The sequence below is a fragment of the Phragmites australis genome, chromosome 18 (genome assembly GCF_958298935.1).
Source record: "Phragmites australis chromosome 18, lpPhrAust1.1, whole genome shotgun sequence".
NCBI lineage: Eukaryota > Viridiplantae > Streptophyta > Magnoliopsida > Poales > Poaceae > Phragmites > Phragmites australis.
The window spans coordinates 5,693,955-5,711,971 of NC_084938.1; the positions used below are offsets into that span (position 1 = coordinate 5,693,955).

General features: G+C 42.0%; 1 protein-coding gene across 4 annotated transcripts; it reads left to right on the forward strand.

Moving 5' to 3' along the window:
• The first annotated feature begins 7,726 nt into the window (after window positions 1-7,726).
• LOC133898442 (uncharacterized) lies at window positions 7,727-16,139 on the forward strand. 4 transcript variants are annotated; one of them, XM_062339139.1, is made up of 11 exons: window positions 7,727-7,905; window positions 10,971-11,076; window positions 11,313-11,612; window positions 11,711-11,821; window positions 11,924-12,034; window positions 12,133-12,192; window positions 12,286-12,396; window positions 12,498-12,608; window positions 12,705-12,803; window positions 13,617-13,763; window positions 14,234-16,139. In XM_062339139.1, exons 3-11 carry the CDS (start codon window positions 11,541-11,543, stop codon window positions 15,923-15,925), a joined length of 2,514 nt encoding a protein of 837 aa, XP_062195123.1. In that variant the 5' UTR covers window positions 7,727-7,905; window positions 10,971-11,076; window positions 11,313-11,540; the 3' UTR covers window positions 15,926-16,139. The 4 variants fall into 4 exon arrangements, with proteins under 4 accessions (XP_062195123.1, XP_062195120.1, XP_062195119.1 ...); XM_062339137.1 differs by lacking the exon at window positions 7,727-7,905 and adding an exon at window positions 10,863-10,879; XM_062339136.1 differs by lacking the exon at window positions 10,971-11,076 and having other exon boundaries at window positions 7,727-8,166.
• Window positions 16,140-18,017: the final 1,878 nt, after the last annotated feature.

Consider the following 18,017-nt stretch of genomic DNA (forward strand, 5'->3'; position numbering starts at 1 on the left):
GGCTGTGGTGAGAATAAAACAACGCGTGTTACGTCGATGAAACATGTGTGCATGCATATATACTTTTCGATGATTCATCCACCTAGTGTTACTGCATTATTCTCCAGTGAAATTCTGCATTAGTTTCAATAATGCCGAGGACGAGAGGCAAAAGCGAAGTGACGGTACGTGTTCTAACTTGTGTCTTTGTTGAACATATAATTTTTCAAAACGTATGAAATGTATGATTCTCAAAACATGCATAACACTACCAAAAAACAACGAAAGCAGGTAGAATAATAGAGATAGTTTTCTAGCTAGGATCCATCACTAATAAAACACCAAGAGAATGTTACTAAGCAAACGTATCTCTAACATGATCGGCGTATAAGTATGCGAGAACTCATAGATGATTTTTTTTCTATCTATGATATTATCACAGACGGTTTATGATAAGATCTGTTTACGTCAGTATGATAGACGTATACGGATTACTATGATAAACCATGTATAGTTAAAGACACAAGTATTGTTTTAAATTTGATTTCTCGCTCTCCTCTTCCCACTATCTCTTTTACAAACCGCTCATCTCCCTCACTAAAGCAACGAAGTTCATCTCTCTCTCTCTCTTATCGTTGCCATCTGATCCCCTTCCGTAACTATGAGTTAAGGTTTATTAGTGTTTGATTTTGCAAGGTAGGTTCGAGATCTAGGCAACGAATCAAGGTTTTGACTTGCACTGAGGTGAGTTCAAATTGCATCACGGTTTTGTTAGGATTTGATTATGTGTATTGAATGTTGTTGTTGTATGTCCCAGATTTGCAATATAATATGTCTTTGTTCACTGCTATCAAGTATCAGAGGATACAGTTGTTCATATGGCTGCTTCCACGGTCAGAATGCTTGACGTCAATTTCGGTCATGTGGAACATGTGTTCTTCACTACTGTGAAGGGCACCAATATGAACCTAATTTATGTTGTGAATCGCATTCTCTTCTATTTTATTCCTGATGAAATTTTTTCTATTGGTGTTCATCACGATAGATACATTATCGTGAACTGTAAGTCTATTTTGGATCATCATCTTTTACTTAACAAGGGTAAGAGATTTGGAAGAAATTTTATTTGGTTTCGGCGCGTGACTGAGTTAGTCAGGATGGTGGCTAATCCATGATGACAGTGAGAATATGTGTAAAAATAATACTTTTACTGAGATTGTGGTCAAACGTAGGCGTGCTGTTGAAGCTCAATCCTCGAAGACCTATATGAGGGATTTATGTTGTGTATAGGTTTATGTGTCTGAATCAGGTTCTTCTAATATTATTTCTGTGTGTTATTTAGGTTGGGAGCTGTGTTATGAACAATGTTTTTATGTTAACTAATTTAAATATGATACATATGATGTATATGTATGTGATACATATATATATATATATATATATATATATATATATATATTGTTTATCTATTTTGTGGATACTCACGCTGGCTGTACGAGTTGTGCACATGCACCAATTATCAACCAACAGCACCCGATGAACCAACTCCCACCACCCATGCATGGTCAAAGGCTGGTTAAAGGAATCCCACCATCCCACTACCCCACAGGCCCGCTAGATAACTGAGTGTGTTCCCACCTCGTGAGAAACAATTGCAATCATGTGCATAGAGATATTATAACTATAAGCATAGAGTGATTGTAACTACCTATTGTAACTTTATGTATAGAGCAGTTATAATTATATGCGTAGTGAGATTGCAACTTACCTATCCAGGCTGACTGATTGTAACTAATTACGATAATATTGTAATTATCAATATTATAACTAGAGTGTCTATCATATTGTAACTAGTCCACACTCGATAATGCATGTCATAATTAGATTGTCTACCATGTTATAACTAGAGTGTTCACCATGTTATAACTAGAGTGTTCACCATGTTGTAACTAAAATATATACCATATTGTAATTAGTACTCACTCGATAATGCATTGTCATAACTCGAGTGTCTACCATATTGTAACTATGTTATCGTAACTAGAGTGTCTACTATATTATAACTATGTTGTAACTCAGCTATTTTTGAACTACAACTAACCCAAGTTATAATTGCAGTGTAGCACAATACATAACTAGGTGACTTAGATGGATGTAACTTTGTTACGATCCTAAAACTTCATCAAATATAGCTTTTATGAATAGCATTTTGTTAAGTATATTTTTTCTAACAATATGCTTTAAACGGATTGAAAATTATATATGTGGTTCTAGAAATATTGCATTTTAACTATTAAAATTAACAAAAGATTCCCTGCATGCATGCATGCTTTCTCACAGTGTGCAGGCCGATCTAGAGTTGTAATTATATACTTTCTGGATGTGTGATTATAACTAGTCTACCTAACGAGTTGTAGCTCATGGTTTTCGGATTGTAACTGGTTGTGCGTAGTGTGAATAGTAACTACGCATATGTGTATAATAGACTCATTATGTGTGTGTATATAATTTGCATATGATGCATATAATGTATGCCACATCACGAGGGTTGTCAGTATGCAAAATGGTTTCTCAGAGGGTAAGGGTCACGCAGACTTTTTTTTTTTTAGAAAAATCCGTCTATGATATATTATATAGACAGGTTTTCTTAAAATCCACATGTAACCCTTAATACACACAGATGATTTTTTCAAAAAAAAAAATCCACCTATAAGGCTTGTGAAACTGATATGTGTAGCTAATTACAGATACATGTCTTATTTGGATATGTCCGTGTGTAACTCTATTACAGATGAAGTTATAATTATCTATAACAAGCTCGATATTACAAATACTTTTACAGAGACGAAATCGATATCTGTCAGTGATAGGATTTAATATCATCTGCGATAATCCGTTCTGAGATAGTGTAAGAATAGCGAAGAAAACTCATGCTTATGTGCCAGCTTAGAGTAGTCCTGCAAATCTGAAGAAGGTCGGTTTGGTTGAAATATGCCTGAGAATGCTAATGACAATGCGATTTCTAATTTTATGGGCCTTATTAATGTCGACAATTATAATATGGATTACCAAATTAAGTGGTTTAGATTGTTATATTTCTCAATTAATAAGGTTATAGAAATATAAATATTTCTAATAAAAAGTCTCATTTGTACTTAATTAAATAGGGGATAAATATAAAGACAAGGTTTCTAAAAAGCCATAGCGTTAATTATGTTGCACAATCTTAATCATGAGTAACGCGGTGAACCACAAGCTATATCCAAACGAACGGAAAAAAATGAATCAAGATAATGCCGAAGCTAAACGAGTAGTCCAGCGAAAAGCATCATGATTACAGAGGTATCTCAACCAGGCTGTGTCGTTCGAGAGCCAAGCGATGGTTTTCGCCGGCCTGGACAGACCTAGAGAGAAGAAGACCTGGTTCAGCACTTCATCGTTATATATAATATAATAACCATTCAATCTTCAAACAATACACTATAAAAATAGTATTGTAATTTGTCTTAGGACCTTGATGCACGGTCATGAACCTGGCGTCGCCACTGCTGGGCATGGAGCTGCTGCGTGGACCAGGCTGACTGGTTTTCGGTGTTCTTGGCATGGAGTTGCTGCGTGGACCAGGCTGATTGGTTCTCTCTTTCCGTGTATACATATAACCTTTTTCCTTCTCACCTAAATAGGCCGCGTGCATCAAGATTCCTTGATTTCTCGGTAGATAAGATGTCCTACAATTCTATATAGGGCAGCTAAGTTGCTCTCCTAATAATAGTATATTACCGGTAGTCAATTTGTCTATGTCTTTATTTATTCTTGATAGATGGTTTGATATCTATCGTAATTTTGGGCAAAAAGTGTATTTCCAGCGGCGAGTAACTTGTTGGCAATCCATATTATTCCAAAAATTAACTACCCTTAATATTGTGTCATGGTGTAGTGAAAGCATCATGATTACAGAGGTATTTCAATCAGGCTGTGTGGTTCGAGAGCCAAGCGATGGTTTTCGGTGGCATGAGCATCAATGGAAAATCTAGAGCGAAGAAGATCTTGTTCACCACTTCATTATGTATAAGAGTAAATTTTATAAAATTGTACTATAATCGTTATTGTGAATAAATATGATAAGATGGGTCAACGTGTCATACTTTCATGTTTCAAATCTCACCGTATCCTGATATAGTCGACTACGCCATGTCACAATTACTTGCTAAGTTAGCAAATTCTACGTGATCTTTAGCTCTTTTTTTGAAAGTTATCAATCTGACGCAAGTTGAATTTCTGGATGTGAAAAATTGGCGCTGGTATGTAAAAGAACAGTGACATTCTAAAGGGAGTGAATTAGAACACTTAGAAACTAAAATAAATTAGCTCTAAATAACTTCAAAAGATAAAACTATATCAATTTATATCTAAATATGCTCTAGGTTTATCTAGTGTGTCTACTCTACCGTTTAAAAAGATTACAACATATTTTAGCAAGGTAAATTATAAGTACGTAAATGCAGAAATATAAATAAGATAGAGAGATAAACTCGATATAAGAGATTTTTATTCTGTGGTATCGATGGCATGAATGTCATTCCTAGTCCACGTTAGAGCTCCACAAATGATATGCTCCAAGTCGGTACCCGATCACGGCTATTGAGCCATCAAGTCATAAAGATAATGTCTCAACCCGGATGAACCACCAAACCACCAAAGCAAGGTCTCACCATAAACCTCTCTTCGGATCTCTTGCCACCGTGATTACTTCGGAGCTTGAGCCACCAAGGCAAAGGTCTCTGCATCCACGTACACGTATTTTATCTCCGCTCCACACCAAATCGGAGGGTCAAAAAGTTTGAGCCACCAAAGTCCAAGATGTTGGCGAGTCACAAAGACTCCAAGTTATCGACGTACCTCTCGGTACAGTCTAGGATCACTTCTTGATCCCTTCTTCAAACTGCACCACCTAGTTACAACTCACTCTAAGCCTATAAGCACTAAACACTCTCTAATCTTATTCTTAATCGCCTTAGATAAGCACTTTGATGACTTGGATGTCTTCTCAAGTATGTATGAGCTTTCTCTAGACTTCAGCAGCATGTCACACGTCAAATGACTGAGTGAATGGGTATTTATAGCCTCAAATCCACCAACTAACCATTTTTCCAACGGCTCAGAAAAGTTGTTAGCACCGAATGATCTGATGAGAATAGTAGTATTAATATCAGGTCATCCAGTGAGTACAAACTCAGAAACTAACCGTTAAAACTTCACTCAAAACCTATGTGGATACCGAACATTTCGATGTGCCTTCAAATCCATTATTGAACCTTTCGGTGAGTTATCTTGAGCCAGACTGTATAACTTTTTTTTTGTGTAAAATGTTCCAGTGCATTGATCTTCAGAGCACCGGACTTTCTGGTGGGTTGTTCTTTATTCTTCAACATTTACAGTCGTCTCTACAAGAAATGCTCCGATGCTATAATCCGATGAGCATAAATCAAGCACTGGACCTTCCGATGGGTTGATCATCAGTCTTTGCACTTGCATTCTTCTCTGCAAGAAATGCTCTGGTGTTATTTAGTACAGATCACCGAACTATCCGATGAGGTCCTCAGCCTTCTCGCCTTTGTCAGAAATGCTCCGGTGAGTTCAACACACAAAGCAACGGACTTTCCGATGAGACTAATAGTCTCTGAACACAAAGCTCTGGTGAGTGCACATTTTCTCTGGATCGGACTATCCGGTGAGATCAATTCTCCTAGGACTTCTTTAATTCAATCAAACTTTGTTTGGACTGCGTTAGCTTCTTAATGTATTACATCTATGAGACATACTAACATATATTCTTGACAAACATGTTAGTCCAAATGACCATGTTATTATTAATCACTAAAATTACAATTATGGCTTAGTAGAGTCATTTTCGCTATATGGTGGGGATCGGCTTAGACACCATTTGGGCGGCTAAATGGGCCAATCCCCACCAACACACCAATTTTTCGTGTCTAGAAATTCAACTCGTGCCAGATCGGTAACTTCTAGGAGAAGAAGTCCAAAGGCCACGTAGAATCTGCTAACTTGTTAAGTAATTGTGACATGACGTAGTCGACCACGTCAGTAAATGGTGAGGATTGAAGTATGTAAGTATGACGCGTGAACCTATCTTGTCAGATCTATTCACAGTAACAAAAATGTAGTTTTGTGATAAAAGGATGCAAAATAAGTGTGATTTTGTGAAATAAGTGGGAAAAATATAGTTTTGTGATAGTTAAACTAAAAGAAATGTTTTTTATAATAAAGTAACGTAAAGTAAGTATGGTTTTGTAAAATAACAGAAATAATTATAATTTTATGATAGTTTTAACCATTATAGTGTAGTTTTACGAAATTTACTCTATATATAATAACCATTCAATCATAAAACAATACACTATAAAATAGCATTGTAATTTTCTTAAGATCCTGACGCACGGTCATGAACCTGGCGTGGCCACTGCTGGGCATGGAGCTGCTCCGTGGACCAGGCTGACTGGTTTTCGGTGTCTTGGGCATGGAGTTGCTGCTTGGACCAGGCTGAAAGTCAGGCTGCAACCAAACACATAACAGGCAGGTTCCAGGGTTCCTTCCAGCCAGGCAAATTTTCTAGAGGTTCCCAGTCAAACAAGCCCGAAGTCTTTAGAACACAATAATTGATGACACGAGCCGTTTGGAATACAGGAATTGCTTACGTGAGCCGTTCGGGATACAGGAATTGCTTGCATGCATGACGTGATAGAAAAAATAGATGATTTTTGGAAATATTCATCAGCAAGAGAACACGTTCAAAGTAAATGTAAATATAAGGTTGTACCTATTTTTGGATTTTTACTGAGGTGAGCCCGTTTAAAAATGCAGGACGTATTGTGCCCACTAGAGCAGCTAATCACTATTTTTATTTTTTAAATAGAAATTTGCAAATATATGTATCTGTTTTGAAAAATTACAAATTTAGACTTATATTGTCCGTTGGAAGGACGACTAAGTAGAAAGCTAGATGATATTATTCTCTACACCATAGATTTTTTTTTAAATTTTTTCATAACAAAATAGTGTTTAAAATTTTAATAGCATTATAACACAATATTTTTTTATTTTAAACCTATCTTCATTGAAAGTAGTCAGGGTTTCGCTCTGTAATCTTTCAAAGTGGGTGCATATGTAAATTTCTTATTTAAAAAAAATAAAAACAAAAAGTTTAGCTAATCAAAAGCTTAGTTGCTATCAAACTGACAATACCCACTTGGATGTAACACATGCAGCCCCCTGTTCTGATAGGGGAAGTGCTACGTGTATGAATATAGTGTGGAATTTTTATTTTTAGTTTTTTTTGAAAAATATATTTTACAAATAAATTATTAAAAAAATTATTTAGAAATAATTTTTTTTATAACATTAGATCATGTCCAACAGATTCGCTTCGTGACCGTTTTCCTTCACGATTTTCTTCTTGAAGGTATTTTTAGCTATTCTTTTAAGATGAAATTATCTCTTATTTCAATTTACGAATCCTTCGAAAAGAAGCTGCTATAGGTGAGAAAAAAATAAATAAAATAATTTTTTTAAAAAAATAGAAATTAGAAAAAAAATGAAATAAAAAGAAAATAGTTAGATGGTGTTATAAACTTGATACCATTGATCTATTGGGCGCTACGACGTTGGCACAGTTGTATGCCACGGCGCCATTAGCGACTTGAGCCGACGCGTGCGTGCCTGGCGTGGAGCTCTCATCTACTGCTGCTGCTGCTCCAGAAAAAAAAAAGGTCGCCGCTTCTCTTGACCCCTCCGCCTCCCCACCTCACTCGACTGGCCCCTCCCTCCACCACCACGCCTCGCCGTAACCCTAGCCCCCGGGTGGCCCGATGCCATGCGCCCGGCGGCCCCTGCCGCAGCGCTGGGACGGTGAGTTCCCCTCTCCTCTTGCCTCCTCCCTCCCTCCCTACGCCTCCCGCTCTCTTCCGGCTTCGCGCTCTCTCCGGCGGCGCGCTGGTGTGGGGGCGGTTCTGCTGGTCTGGGCTCTCGGGTTCCTGGGGCGAGAAGGGCTGGCCGATTGGGAGCCGGTGGGATTCGGTGGCCTCCGGGAGGTTTGGCTGGGTGATTCGGTGCGGGACTGCGGGTGGCTCCTCCGGGTCGATGTGTGGTGGTTTGGTGATTCTCTGCTGGGTGAGTTTACTATTCTCCTGTTGGGGGTGGATTTGGAGAGTGAGATAAGATGGAATTTTTGGTGCCAGAGATTGATTCCGTACGGTAGCTAGGGTAAAGTTGGGAATTTTGGCTCACGATGGTACTGAATTATGGTGCCGTTTCTCGGGTTTCCGGGCTGGTTGACTATTTGATTAGCTGCCCAGGGGAGATTTAGGGTTCAAATGACCATTTTTTGGGGTTGGTACCAGTGCTTTAGTGGATGGGCCGATGGAGATGACTGAGCGCGGTGCTGCTGGTCATATAACGAATTTGGTCTTCAGTTCTGTTTAGAGGTCAAAAGTTTCAGTTTCCTTATGCCCAATGGACAATGCTTTAATCCATGACGTGCAAAGACATTCCAAGGCACGTTTCATGGTGTGGTGTCTCAAGACTCAGGAGCACCCCCCCCCCCCCACACACACTTTTTGGTTGATTTCTGGCTTATATTGGTTTATGTTTTCAAATTGGATCTATCGTGGAATAATCGGGGATTAACTGAACTAATTGGTCGACCATTAATCTGTTGGTATAAAGTACTTATGTATACATGTATAAGATGCTAAGAACTAACTAGGACAGCGAGGTGCTACCTTGATGGCTAGATATTGTAGTTTTTATGACGAATGCTTGATTGGAAGGCTATAAATCTGCAAAATAAATAACAATCTATGAGTATGTGTGTCGGAGGATGAACTCCTGTCGCAGGGATCCCGAGAGACCCCTTTTTAAAGATTCGGCCGGGGGGATGATCCTGAACGAGCTCGTCGGGGAAAATAAATAGAAACGGAAATAAATGCAACGGCTGGTGGTGGGGGATGATCGACCTAGTGCAAAAAGGAGATAGATGCACCGGGATTTAGACAGGTTCGGGCCGCACGGAGGCGTAACACCCTACTCCTGTGTGAGTGCAATATCTTTCCTTGAAGGGAATTCTTCAAGGATGTATCTGGTTACAAGGGTGTGTTGCCTACAAAGAGCTTAAGGCTCCCGTGTTCTAGCTCTGCTCGAGCTTGTTTGTGATGTTCTTCGCGTGTACCTTTCGTATCTTTCACCTGTGAACTTTTCCGTCTTTTTTTGCGTGTCTTCTTTGTGTTCTTCATCCTTTCCTTTTATACACACGCCGACCTCGACTTATCCTGAATGGGAAAGAGGGGGCGTGAGTGCCAAGGCGCCACGGAGAAAGGCGTCATCATTCCGTCTTGGCGAAGTGACAGGGGCGGTGGAAAAATGCGGCGCGCATCCGACCACCCGCCACTGTGGACGTCCTCCGGCGCTATTGAGAGGGCCCACTGGGCAGCCACAGAGGCGCCCGGTGTGCCCACCCTGTCTTGTTCTTCTGTCAGGGCAGGGTGGCAGGCGGAACGCTTCGATCCTGGCAACGTTATCCCGAGGCACCCGGATGATACGGGACGGGACCCGTGCAATTAATGGACCCACGCCCCTCTGCCAAAGCATGACAGGGACTGACACTAGGGCGTGGGCAGCTGAGAATGTCAGGATGTCAGGCCGCGCGTGCCTATTAAATGCGGCATTGGACCTTTGACTGGCTGACACCCCGCCGACGGGACCCTTCGGGTCGTCGGGCGATCTTGCGCGAACCGTCGGGGAACCAAGTGCTCGGGGGCTGCCACGTGCAGCCTCGAGTACTCTCTCCTGAGCACTCCTGTAGGACCCTTCGGGGAACCGAGTCCTCGGAGGCTGCCACGTGCAGCCCCGAGCACTCTCTCCCGAGTACTTTGGTAAGACCTTCGGGGAACCGAGTCATCGGGGGCTGCTACGTGCAGCCCCGAACACTCTCTCCCGAGCACTTCGGCAGATCCTTCGGGGAACCGAGTCCTCGGGGGCTGCCACGTGCAGCCCCGAGCACTCTCTCCCGAGCACTTCGGCAGATCCTTCGGGGAACCGAGTCCTCGGGGGCTGCCACGTGCAGCCCCGAGCACTCTCTCCCGAGCACTTCGGTAGGACCTTCGGGGAACCGAGTCCTCGGGGGCTGCCAAGTGCAGCCCCGAGCACTCTCTCCCGAGCACTTGGCTGTTCGAACCATCGGGGGACTATGGTACTCGGGGGTGAGTGGGAACCCTTCCGAGCACTTTCTTCCCGGTACTTGGACTCTGCGGGTCATCGGGGAACTGGGGTGCTCGGGAACCAGAGGCTGCGGCCCCGAGCACCTTCTCCTGGAACTTAGATTCTCCTCATCCTGCAGGGGGGACCTTGCGGGATGGTGACACGTGGCGGACGGCCGGCCTGGTCTCGGGACTCAAGGACCCCTGGTTCCTGATACACCGACAATGTGCTTCAAATATAAACTATAAATTCCAAAAAAATGGCAGCAATCATTCTCATTCAACCAAACACATAAAAAATAGACTCAAAAGTCTCAAATACAAATACCTGGAGCTGAGCTGCGACTTGGAGCTGGGCGAGTCGTTTTGCGACCGAGTCAGGGGAGTAATCGGCCAGTCAACCCGATTAATCGGTCGGCTGATTTTAAAGCTGATAACAGGCTAATCTACTCGTTGCCCTGCCGATCACCGATTAATCGGCTGATCGGCTGATTTTTCATCAATGTAATCAACTTGATGCTGTATAAAACGGCTTCTTACAAATATTGAATGGATTGCTTGCTGACTATCCAGTCTGGCCCAAGGTGCCTCATGGGTTTTGAGGAGTAGATTCCTAGGCACTTGACATGGTAAGACTCTACATGATTAGTGTTAGGGATAGGTTGAGACAAATAATTGTATTTTTTCTGATCTTCAGTATGGTTCATTTTTTCTATTCAGAAGGCAGATAAAATTACGGAAGGTTTCAAAAGGTTGATGGTCAAGCATGTTTTCCTTAATTAGATTACAGGAAGTTGGAAAAAGTTACGACTTACAAGTAGCAAGGGTAAAACATATAGAATCTTGAGCAATACTTCCATTACCAATTTGATTTTGTACTAGTTTTTATAAATTACTCTACTTAGGTTGTGAGACATAATCACCAAACACCAGTCCACCATCACTAATTCCAACTATTTTCGTGAAGAATATATTTTGTGTTCCACTACAAGCCTGTTTTGTTTGAGCAGCATGTTTTAAAGATGAGTTTGGGGTCACAGTAGTTTTGGTGGAATTGAGCAGGTCTTTGTGAACTGAAGTGACCGGGAAGTGGGGAACGGAAATATTATGTATTCCGGCGGGAGCTCATGTCCTAGGACATAAAGTGGGGTTGTCAGGGTAAACTGCATTATGGATTCTGGCAACAGTTAATGTTCTAGAACACGAAGTGGGCTTGTAAGAGGAAACGACATCACGGGTGGCAGTTCATGTTCGAGAACACGAAGTGGGCTTGTAAGAAGAAACAGTTTTATGGATTCCAGCGACAGTTCATGTTCTAGAACACGAAGTGGGCTTGTGAGAGGAAGCCCCCCTGTTGTGAAGGTACACAAGTTTATGACTTATCCCCCTCACCCCCTCCGTTTATTTTGAGTGCAGCATGACAAGTATGCTAGAATTTGCCACTTTTTGTTTCATGCTAGGCTCTAAGCAAGGATGAAGCAGTCACGAAGGGGCCTCCTGATGGATGGATGAAAGAAGACATGCCTGTGGGAACGCGGAGTGGGCTTGTAAGAGGAAGCCCTGCTGTCAAGGTACGCTATTTTTTTACTTACTCCCCACCTTTTGTTTGTTTTGAGTACAGTGTTACAAGTTTGTCAGAATTTTGCCACTTCTTAATTCTTATTCCATACTAGGCCCTAATCAAGGATGAACCAGTCACAAAGGGGCTTCCTGATGGATTGTTGAAAGAAGAAATGCCTTCTAGAACGCGGAGTGGGCTTGTCAGAGGAAGCCCTATTGTTAAGGTACGAAAAATTTGTCAAATCTGCCACTGTTTCTATTTCTTTACTAGGTTCTAAGCAAGGACAGACATGTCATTAACGGGTTGCCTGATGTATGGCAGAGAGAAGACATGCCCGTTGGAACACGAAGTGGGTTTGTCAGAGGAAGCCCTGCTATCAAGGCATGCAAAATTTTCTTGTTTGCCCTTTCATTTGTCTTAAGAGTGCAGCGTGACAAGTATTGTGAGAAATTGCCATTTTTATTTCATTACTAGACTCTAAGCAAGGATGAACCAGTCATTAAGGGGCTGGCTGATGGATGGCTGAAAGAAGACAAACATCTTGGTACACGAAGTGGCCTTATTAGAGGAAATCTTTCTGTCAAGGCATGCAAATTTCTTGCTAATCTCCCCTTCTCATTTTATCAAAAAATAATTCAGCATGACAAATATTCTGAAATTTCCACTTTTTATGTCATTATTATTAGGCTCTCAACAAGGTTGAACCAGTCACAAAGGGGCAGCCTGATGGATGGCTGAAAGAAGATAAGCCTGTTAGAACACGAAGTGGCCTTGTCCAAGGAAGCCTTGCTGTTAAGGCACGCAAGTTTCTAACTTCTTCCCCCTTTTCGTTTGTTTTAAAGGTGCACCTTAACCAGTATGACAGAATTTGCCTCGTAATATTTCATTACTAGACTGTAAGCAAGGATGATTCAGTCATTGCGGGGCTGCCTGATGGATGGCGGAGAGAATACAGGCCAAGAAAGAATGAATCATGTCAGAAGAATGATCCGGTATGTTGTTACGAACTTACGATCCTTTTCCTCTTCTTTTTTCTATATCTAAACAGCATATCTAAGTCATCATAACCTACCTTCATTTGGAATAAAAAATTATATATTGAAAGTACATTTTACTTGAACATCCCTCGCTCGCTCTCGCTCTCGGTATATGATTGTAGTTAAGATACATTTTCATCAAAATATCTCAAATTCCGAATGAACTCTGCTGTAATTATACTTCACCTTTGACTCTTTCCTACCTCGTAATATGCTTATAATGATCCTTGAGTCATTATGGGGTAACTACTACTGGAAGGATCAGAGATGGCTGGACGGCAGATGGTGGGGATTAAGATTGGGATGAACTTTAATAATTCTTTCTTGCTTAATCCATAATGATAACAATGGCCTACTTAGATAGAGGCTGTAGTCCCTGAATAATGTAAACTACCTTAAAGGAATTCTAAAGTACTATGCCTGTAATGAGCATTAAGTCATTATGGGGTATGCACCATTGGAAGGATGGCTGGACAGCATGGCTCCCTTTAGGAAGAGGGTAGAGACCAGAGAGTAAGACCGGGATGTACTTTAATATTTCTTTCTTGCTAAATCCATAATGTTAACAATGACCTACTCAGATAGTCCCTGAGTTATGGAGACTATTTTAAAGGAAAACTAAATATAGCAACTAACCTACAAGATATACAAAACTTTGTGTTTTCTATGTTATAGAATGTCTTACATAAATCTTATTTTGCTTCACATTGCTTTGTTTACTTTTTATTGAACCCCTTTGTCGACCTCTAATTCTTTTGATCACTGCAGTACTACATTGATCCAGTCAGTGGATATGAATTTCGCTCTCTGAAGGATGTGCACCGTTATCTTCAAACAGGAGACATCAGACAGTGCTCTGTGAGACCAAAGAAGGGAACCATCTATGATGTTTGTATAACAGAAAACCAAACTCATGTGAGTCCCTTGCAATTTTTCTCGTATATTTTCATCCATCAAAACATTAGAGGAAACAAATGCTAGGTATCATAACTCTACTGCACACCTCAAGTTGAACTTATCTGTTCATGATAGATATTGGCAGGTTTGGTCCTAGTCATGTGATGCTCTAGGTCATGCACACCATCCGCATGCCAACTGCTCTTATCCTGTTTGACTCACTATCTTACAGAAATTATGATATCACTTATTCATGTTTTTCTTTGTGCCACTTGTGTGGAGAATTATAGTTTTGACTTCAGATGCACCTTCTATGGTGTAACCAGATCACAAGATTCAGATGCCTTATGATTTCTGAATACAATTTCATTTTATAGATCTTATATGAAACTTTAGGAGATGGGTTAAAAAAATTCTTTATATTTATGTCCTTCCGCTTGCTTTTTCCAACGTTCACTGCTTATTATTAAATAATTTTGTGGAATCAGACGAGTACATCACAACACACAAGGCCAGGTACTGCTGATAAGGCTATTCAGTGTGAAATATTAACATCAGAAGGTATCATGCTGCCATGGGTGGACCTTTTTACTCCATTTAGAGGAAGTAACACTGAACATATGATGTCAGTAGAGTCTGGGAGCATGAATGCAATGGAAGGGTATGGCAACAGGCTTGAAACTTCAGAACACAACAGTGTTCAACCGGTCTCTGCACAACGTACTCAAAGGCAATCTAAATCTGGTAAAAGAAAAGAACAAAATGTTGAGGTGAAATCCAAGAAGCGTAAAACAAGTCCTGCAGCGACACCTGTCCGAGTGTCGCCCCGCTTAGCTGCACTGAATGTTCAGCATGAAGTAAGCGTGGAGCCCAAGGATCAACCGAATAGCATAAATCTTGTCAACCAGGTACATACTATAGAAGAGAACATTAACGACCAGTCACAGATTAGCCAATCAAGCACCATGAATAAACAACATGGTAATGAGGAAAGCACTTTCAATCAGGTATGGTCGAGCCAAGCAGACACTGTTAATGGAACGTGGGCTTTGCGGGAAAACACTACCAATCACTTGCAGCCAAGCCAAGTAGACACTATGAATCATGTACAGACGAATCAGGAAAACACTGCCCATGAGTTACAGTCGAGCCTAGCAGACACTGTCATTCCAATACAGACCATGCAGAAATACACTACCGATCAGCCAAGCTTAGCAGACACTATGAATCATGTACAGACGAATCAGGAAAACACTGCCCATGAGTTACAGTCGAGCCTAGCAGACACTGTCATTCCAATACAGACCATGCAGGAATACACTACCGATCAGCCAAGTTTAGCAGACACTATGAATCATATACAGACGAATCAGGAAAACACTTCCAATCAATTACAGTCAAGTCTAGCAGACACTTTCATTCCAATAAGTGCTACTCAGGAATGCACTAGCGATCACTCACAGCCGAGCAGTGCTGATACTATGAATCAAATGCAGGCGAATAAGGAAAACACTTCTGATCAGTTACAAGTAAGCCAAGCAGACACTGTCACTCAAATACAGATAATGCAGGAAAATATGACCAAGCAATCGCAGCTGAGCCAAGCAGACACTGTGAATCAGATACACATCAATCTGGAAAACACTACCAATCACTTGCAACCAAATTATGCTGAAAATCCTATGCTGCAGGCTGGTTTCTCTTGGGCTCCTGAACTGAATGGTGGAGCACCTATTACAGATTTCTGGAAAAATGTTGAAAATCAGGACTCATCGGTTCCCATGCAAATAGATGGAGCACCTGTTGCAAGCTTTCCAACAAATGTGAAGTTCCAAAATGCGGCAGCAGAACCTGTTATACCGCTGACACAGGCTGCGCTGCCTGGAACAGCTTCTGATCAGTCTGGGTTGGCCTTTCCATCTCTTTTTGGAAATGCCTGGTCAGATCCCTGCATTGAGTTTGCGTTCAAAACCCTTACAGGTGACATTCCTGTTCTGGACGACACTGCAGCTGTCATAGACTACTTCCCTCAGCAACAAGACTTGAATAAAGGCTCAACAACAAACTGTTCAGCTTCTGCTTTTGACAATACCAGAAACCGTACACAAGTCGATGTCAACCTCCCAGTGCCGAGGCCATCGGATAAGCTCTACAATGGCAGTTGGTTCCCTCCCCAGTGACTTCACTGGAGGGGGAAAATACAATAACATTTTGTACCTGCTTTCACAAATCAGAGGGAAGCCAAGGCATAATACTCTTGTTAGCACTGATGTGAATTTGTGATCCTGGAGGATACATGATGTAAAAAGCCAGTAGCTTGTTCTTACCTTATTAGACAATATGTTAATACATCCAAATCAATGCTGCCTTGTTGGATTGACATGGCTTCGTGAAGACTGTTGAGTAGTGGATCTGGAGTTTCGACCAAGTTTCTGTTCTTGTGCTTCTGGCAGTTAACTGCTGAACTCATTCGTTGTACACTAGCTTGCTCTAACCCCCACTTTTTGCGAACTAGCTTGCTCAACTTTGAACACCCTAGCAAGGAGCGCGAGGGTTTAGTTATTGTGGAGATGATTTTTTTTTCCTTGTGGACAACTGAACGCTTAAATTGAGCTTCACTGTAAACTGTTGTGAATTATGTTCCCGCGGAATGAAGAAATGCTAATCCATTGTTTGTGTAATAACGCCGAATTTTGATTTATTTGTGGTTGGCTACTTTATGCTTGGGCCAAATTATTGATGCTTCATTGGTCAGTTACAGTAGTACATTTGGGATTTTGTTGCCCCAAAATCACGTACACATGAATTAAAAGGAATAAATTCCGCACAAAACTGTGTTCCAGCTTTGTACCAATGGATAGCATCTTGTAATATTGGCGGTGCAAAACCAAGCCAACCGCTGTCAGAATACAAATGTCACTTCTTTTTCGTTTCTCGGACGCGAATAGGAATCAGATACAGAAAATACGAGTTGAATCCGAACAAGAATACACATACGAATGCAATCTAAATGTTATGATTTTATCTCACTTGCAATTGAATTTACCTACGATACTTCATACGGAACATCCAATAGGGCGACATCTTTGCCCCTAAGCAGAAGCACCCAGCTTGAAAATTCTCTGCACGGGAAAATGGGCATATGCAGCAGAGGCAGGTTGTGACGCCCGTATTCTTTCCACTCCCCTGTCTCTGACGTGTCAGCTCACCTGTCAGCTCCTTTCCCCTCCTTCAGCTGTGTCACAACTGCCCGCTCGATTCCGCCAGCTCACGCCCATGATCCCGTGCCCACGACTCCACAACCGCCCACAGAGGGGGTCTATAAACCTGCCCCCAACCTCACCACCCCTCTTTGTTGCTCACCATCGCCCCTCACCATTATCGAGCTGCCATTGTTGCCGCCCCAAAGCTCCGCTGCACGTTGTGCACCGCAGCCAAGTCCTCTCCGGCGCATCTGAGGCCCCCGCCGGTTTTACAGGAGCGCGAGAAGTCTTCCCCGCCACTCCTTGATGTCGTTCCATCGTCACACGACCTTCCCCGTCGAACTTCGGTGAGCCTTGCCACCCTTCTTCATCGCCAGCACTCCCCGTAGCGCCCCTGAGACCCGCTGACCGTCTCTTCGGCATCACAGGACACCAACAAGCCTCTCCGACCGTTGAATTCCTCTCTCCGCCGACGGAGCCATGTCCCAGGAATACGTCGATGACCCCTGCCGCCGTTCACCGCCGCCCGCTGTCCCCGAGCTCTTCTCGACCGTCGAGAACCCCACAGTGAGGATCCTCGTGTGCTCCTCTTTCTGGTGCGGTAGATCTCATCGAGATTCGTGCCCGTACGCGCTAGATCGAGCGTCTCCAGTGATCTTCCGGCGATGTCCGAGGCGACACCGCCGCTTTTCTATCGTCGTCAGCCGCCAACTCACCCCAATCGTCCTGAGTCGTCCAATCTGTAGGCAACGGCTAAGATTAGATCAGGCAATACCCCTTCCGGAACCAATAAGAAGTCGTCGCGTGTCTCCATAATCCTCGTCATCATAGCCACATCAGCGTGCCATGTGGATGTTTTTGTCTTACGTGGCAAGCCACATCACCCTCCCGAGCCACGTCAGTGTGCTGACGTCGTAATTAGGTTTTCTAAATAAAAATAAATCTATTAATTCTTTTAAATATGTAATTTTGCATTTAGCCCCTAAACTTTTCTGTTATAAAAAATGACCCGGTTAGTGCTATTTATTTATATTTAGCCCCTTAAAGTTTTATTTATTTGCATATATGT

Coding starts and splice junctions, on each gene's coding strand:
- LOC133898442 (XM_062339136.1), top strand. CDS start 11,541: ATGGATTCCAGCGACAGTTCATGTTCTAGAACACGAAGTGGGCTTGTG. Junction 11,822..11,923: donor GAGGAAGCCCTGCTGTCAAG/GTACGCTATTTT, acceptor ATTCCATACTAG/GCCCTAATCAAGGATGAACC. Junction 12,609..12,704: donor AAGGAAGCCTTGCTGTTAAG/GCACGCAAGTTT, acceptor TTTCATTACTAG/ACTGTAAGCAAGGATGATTC.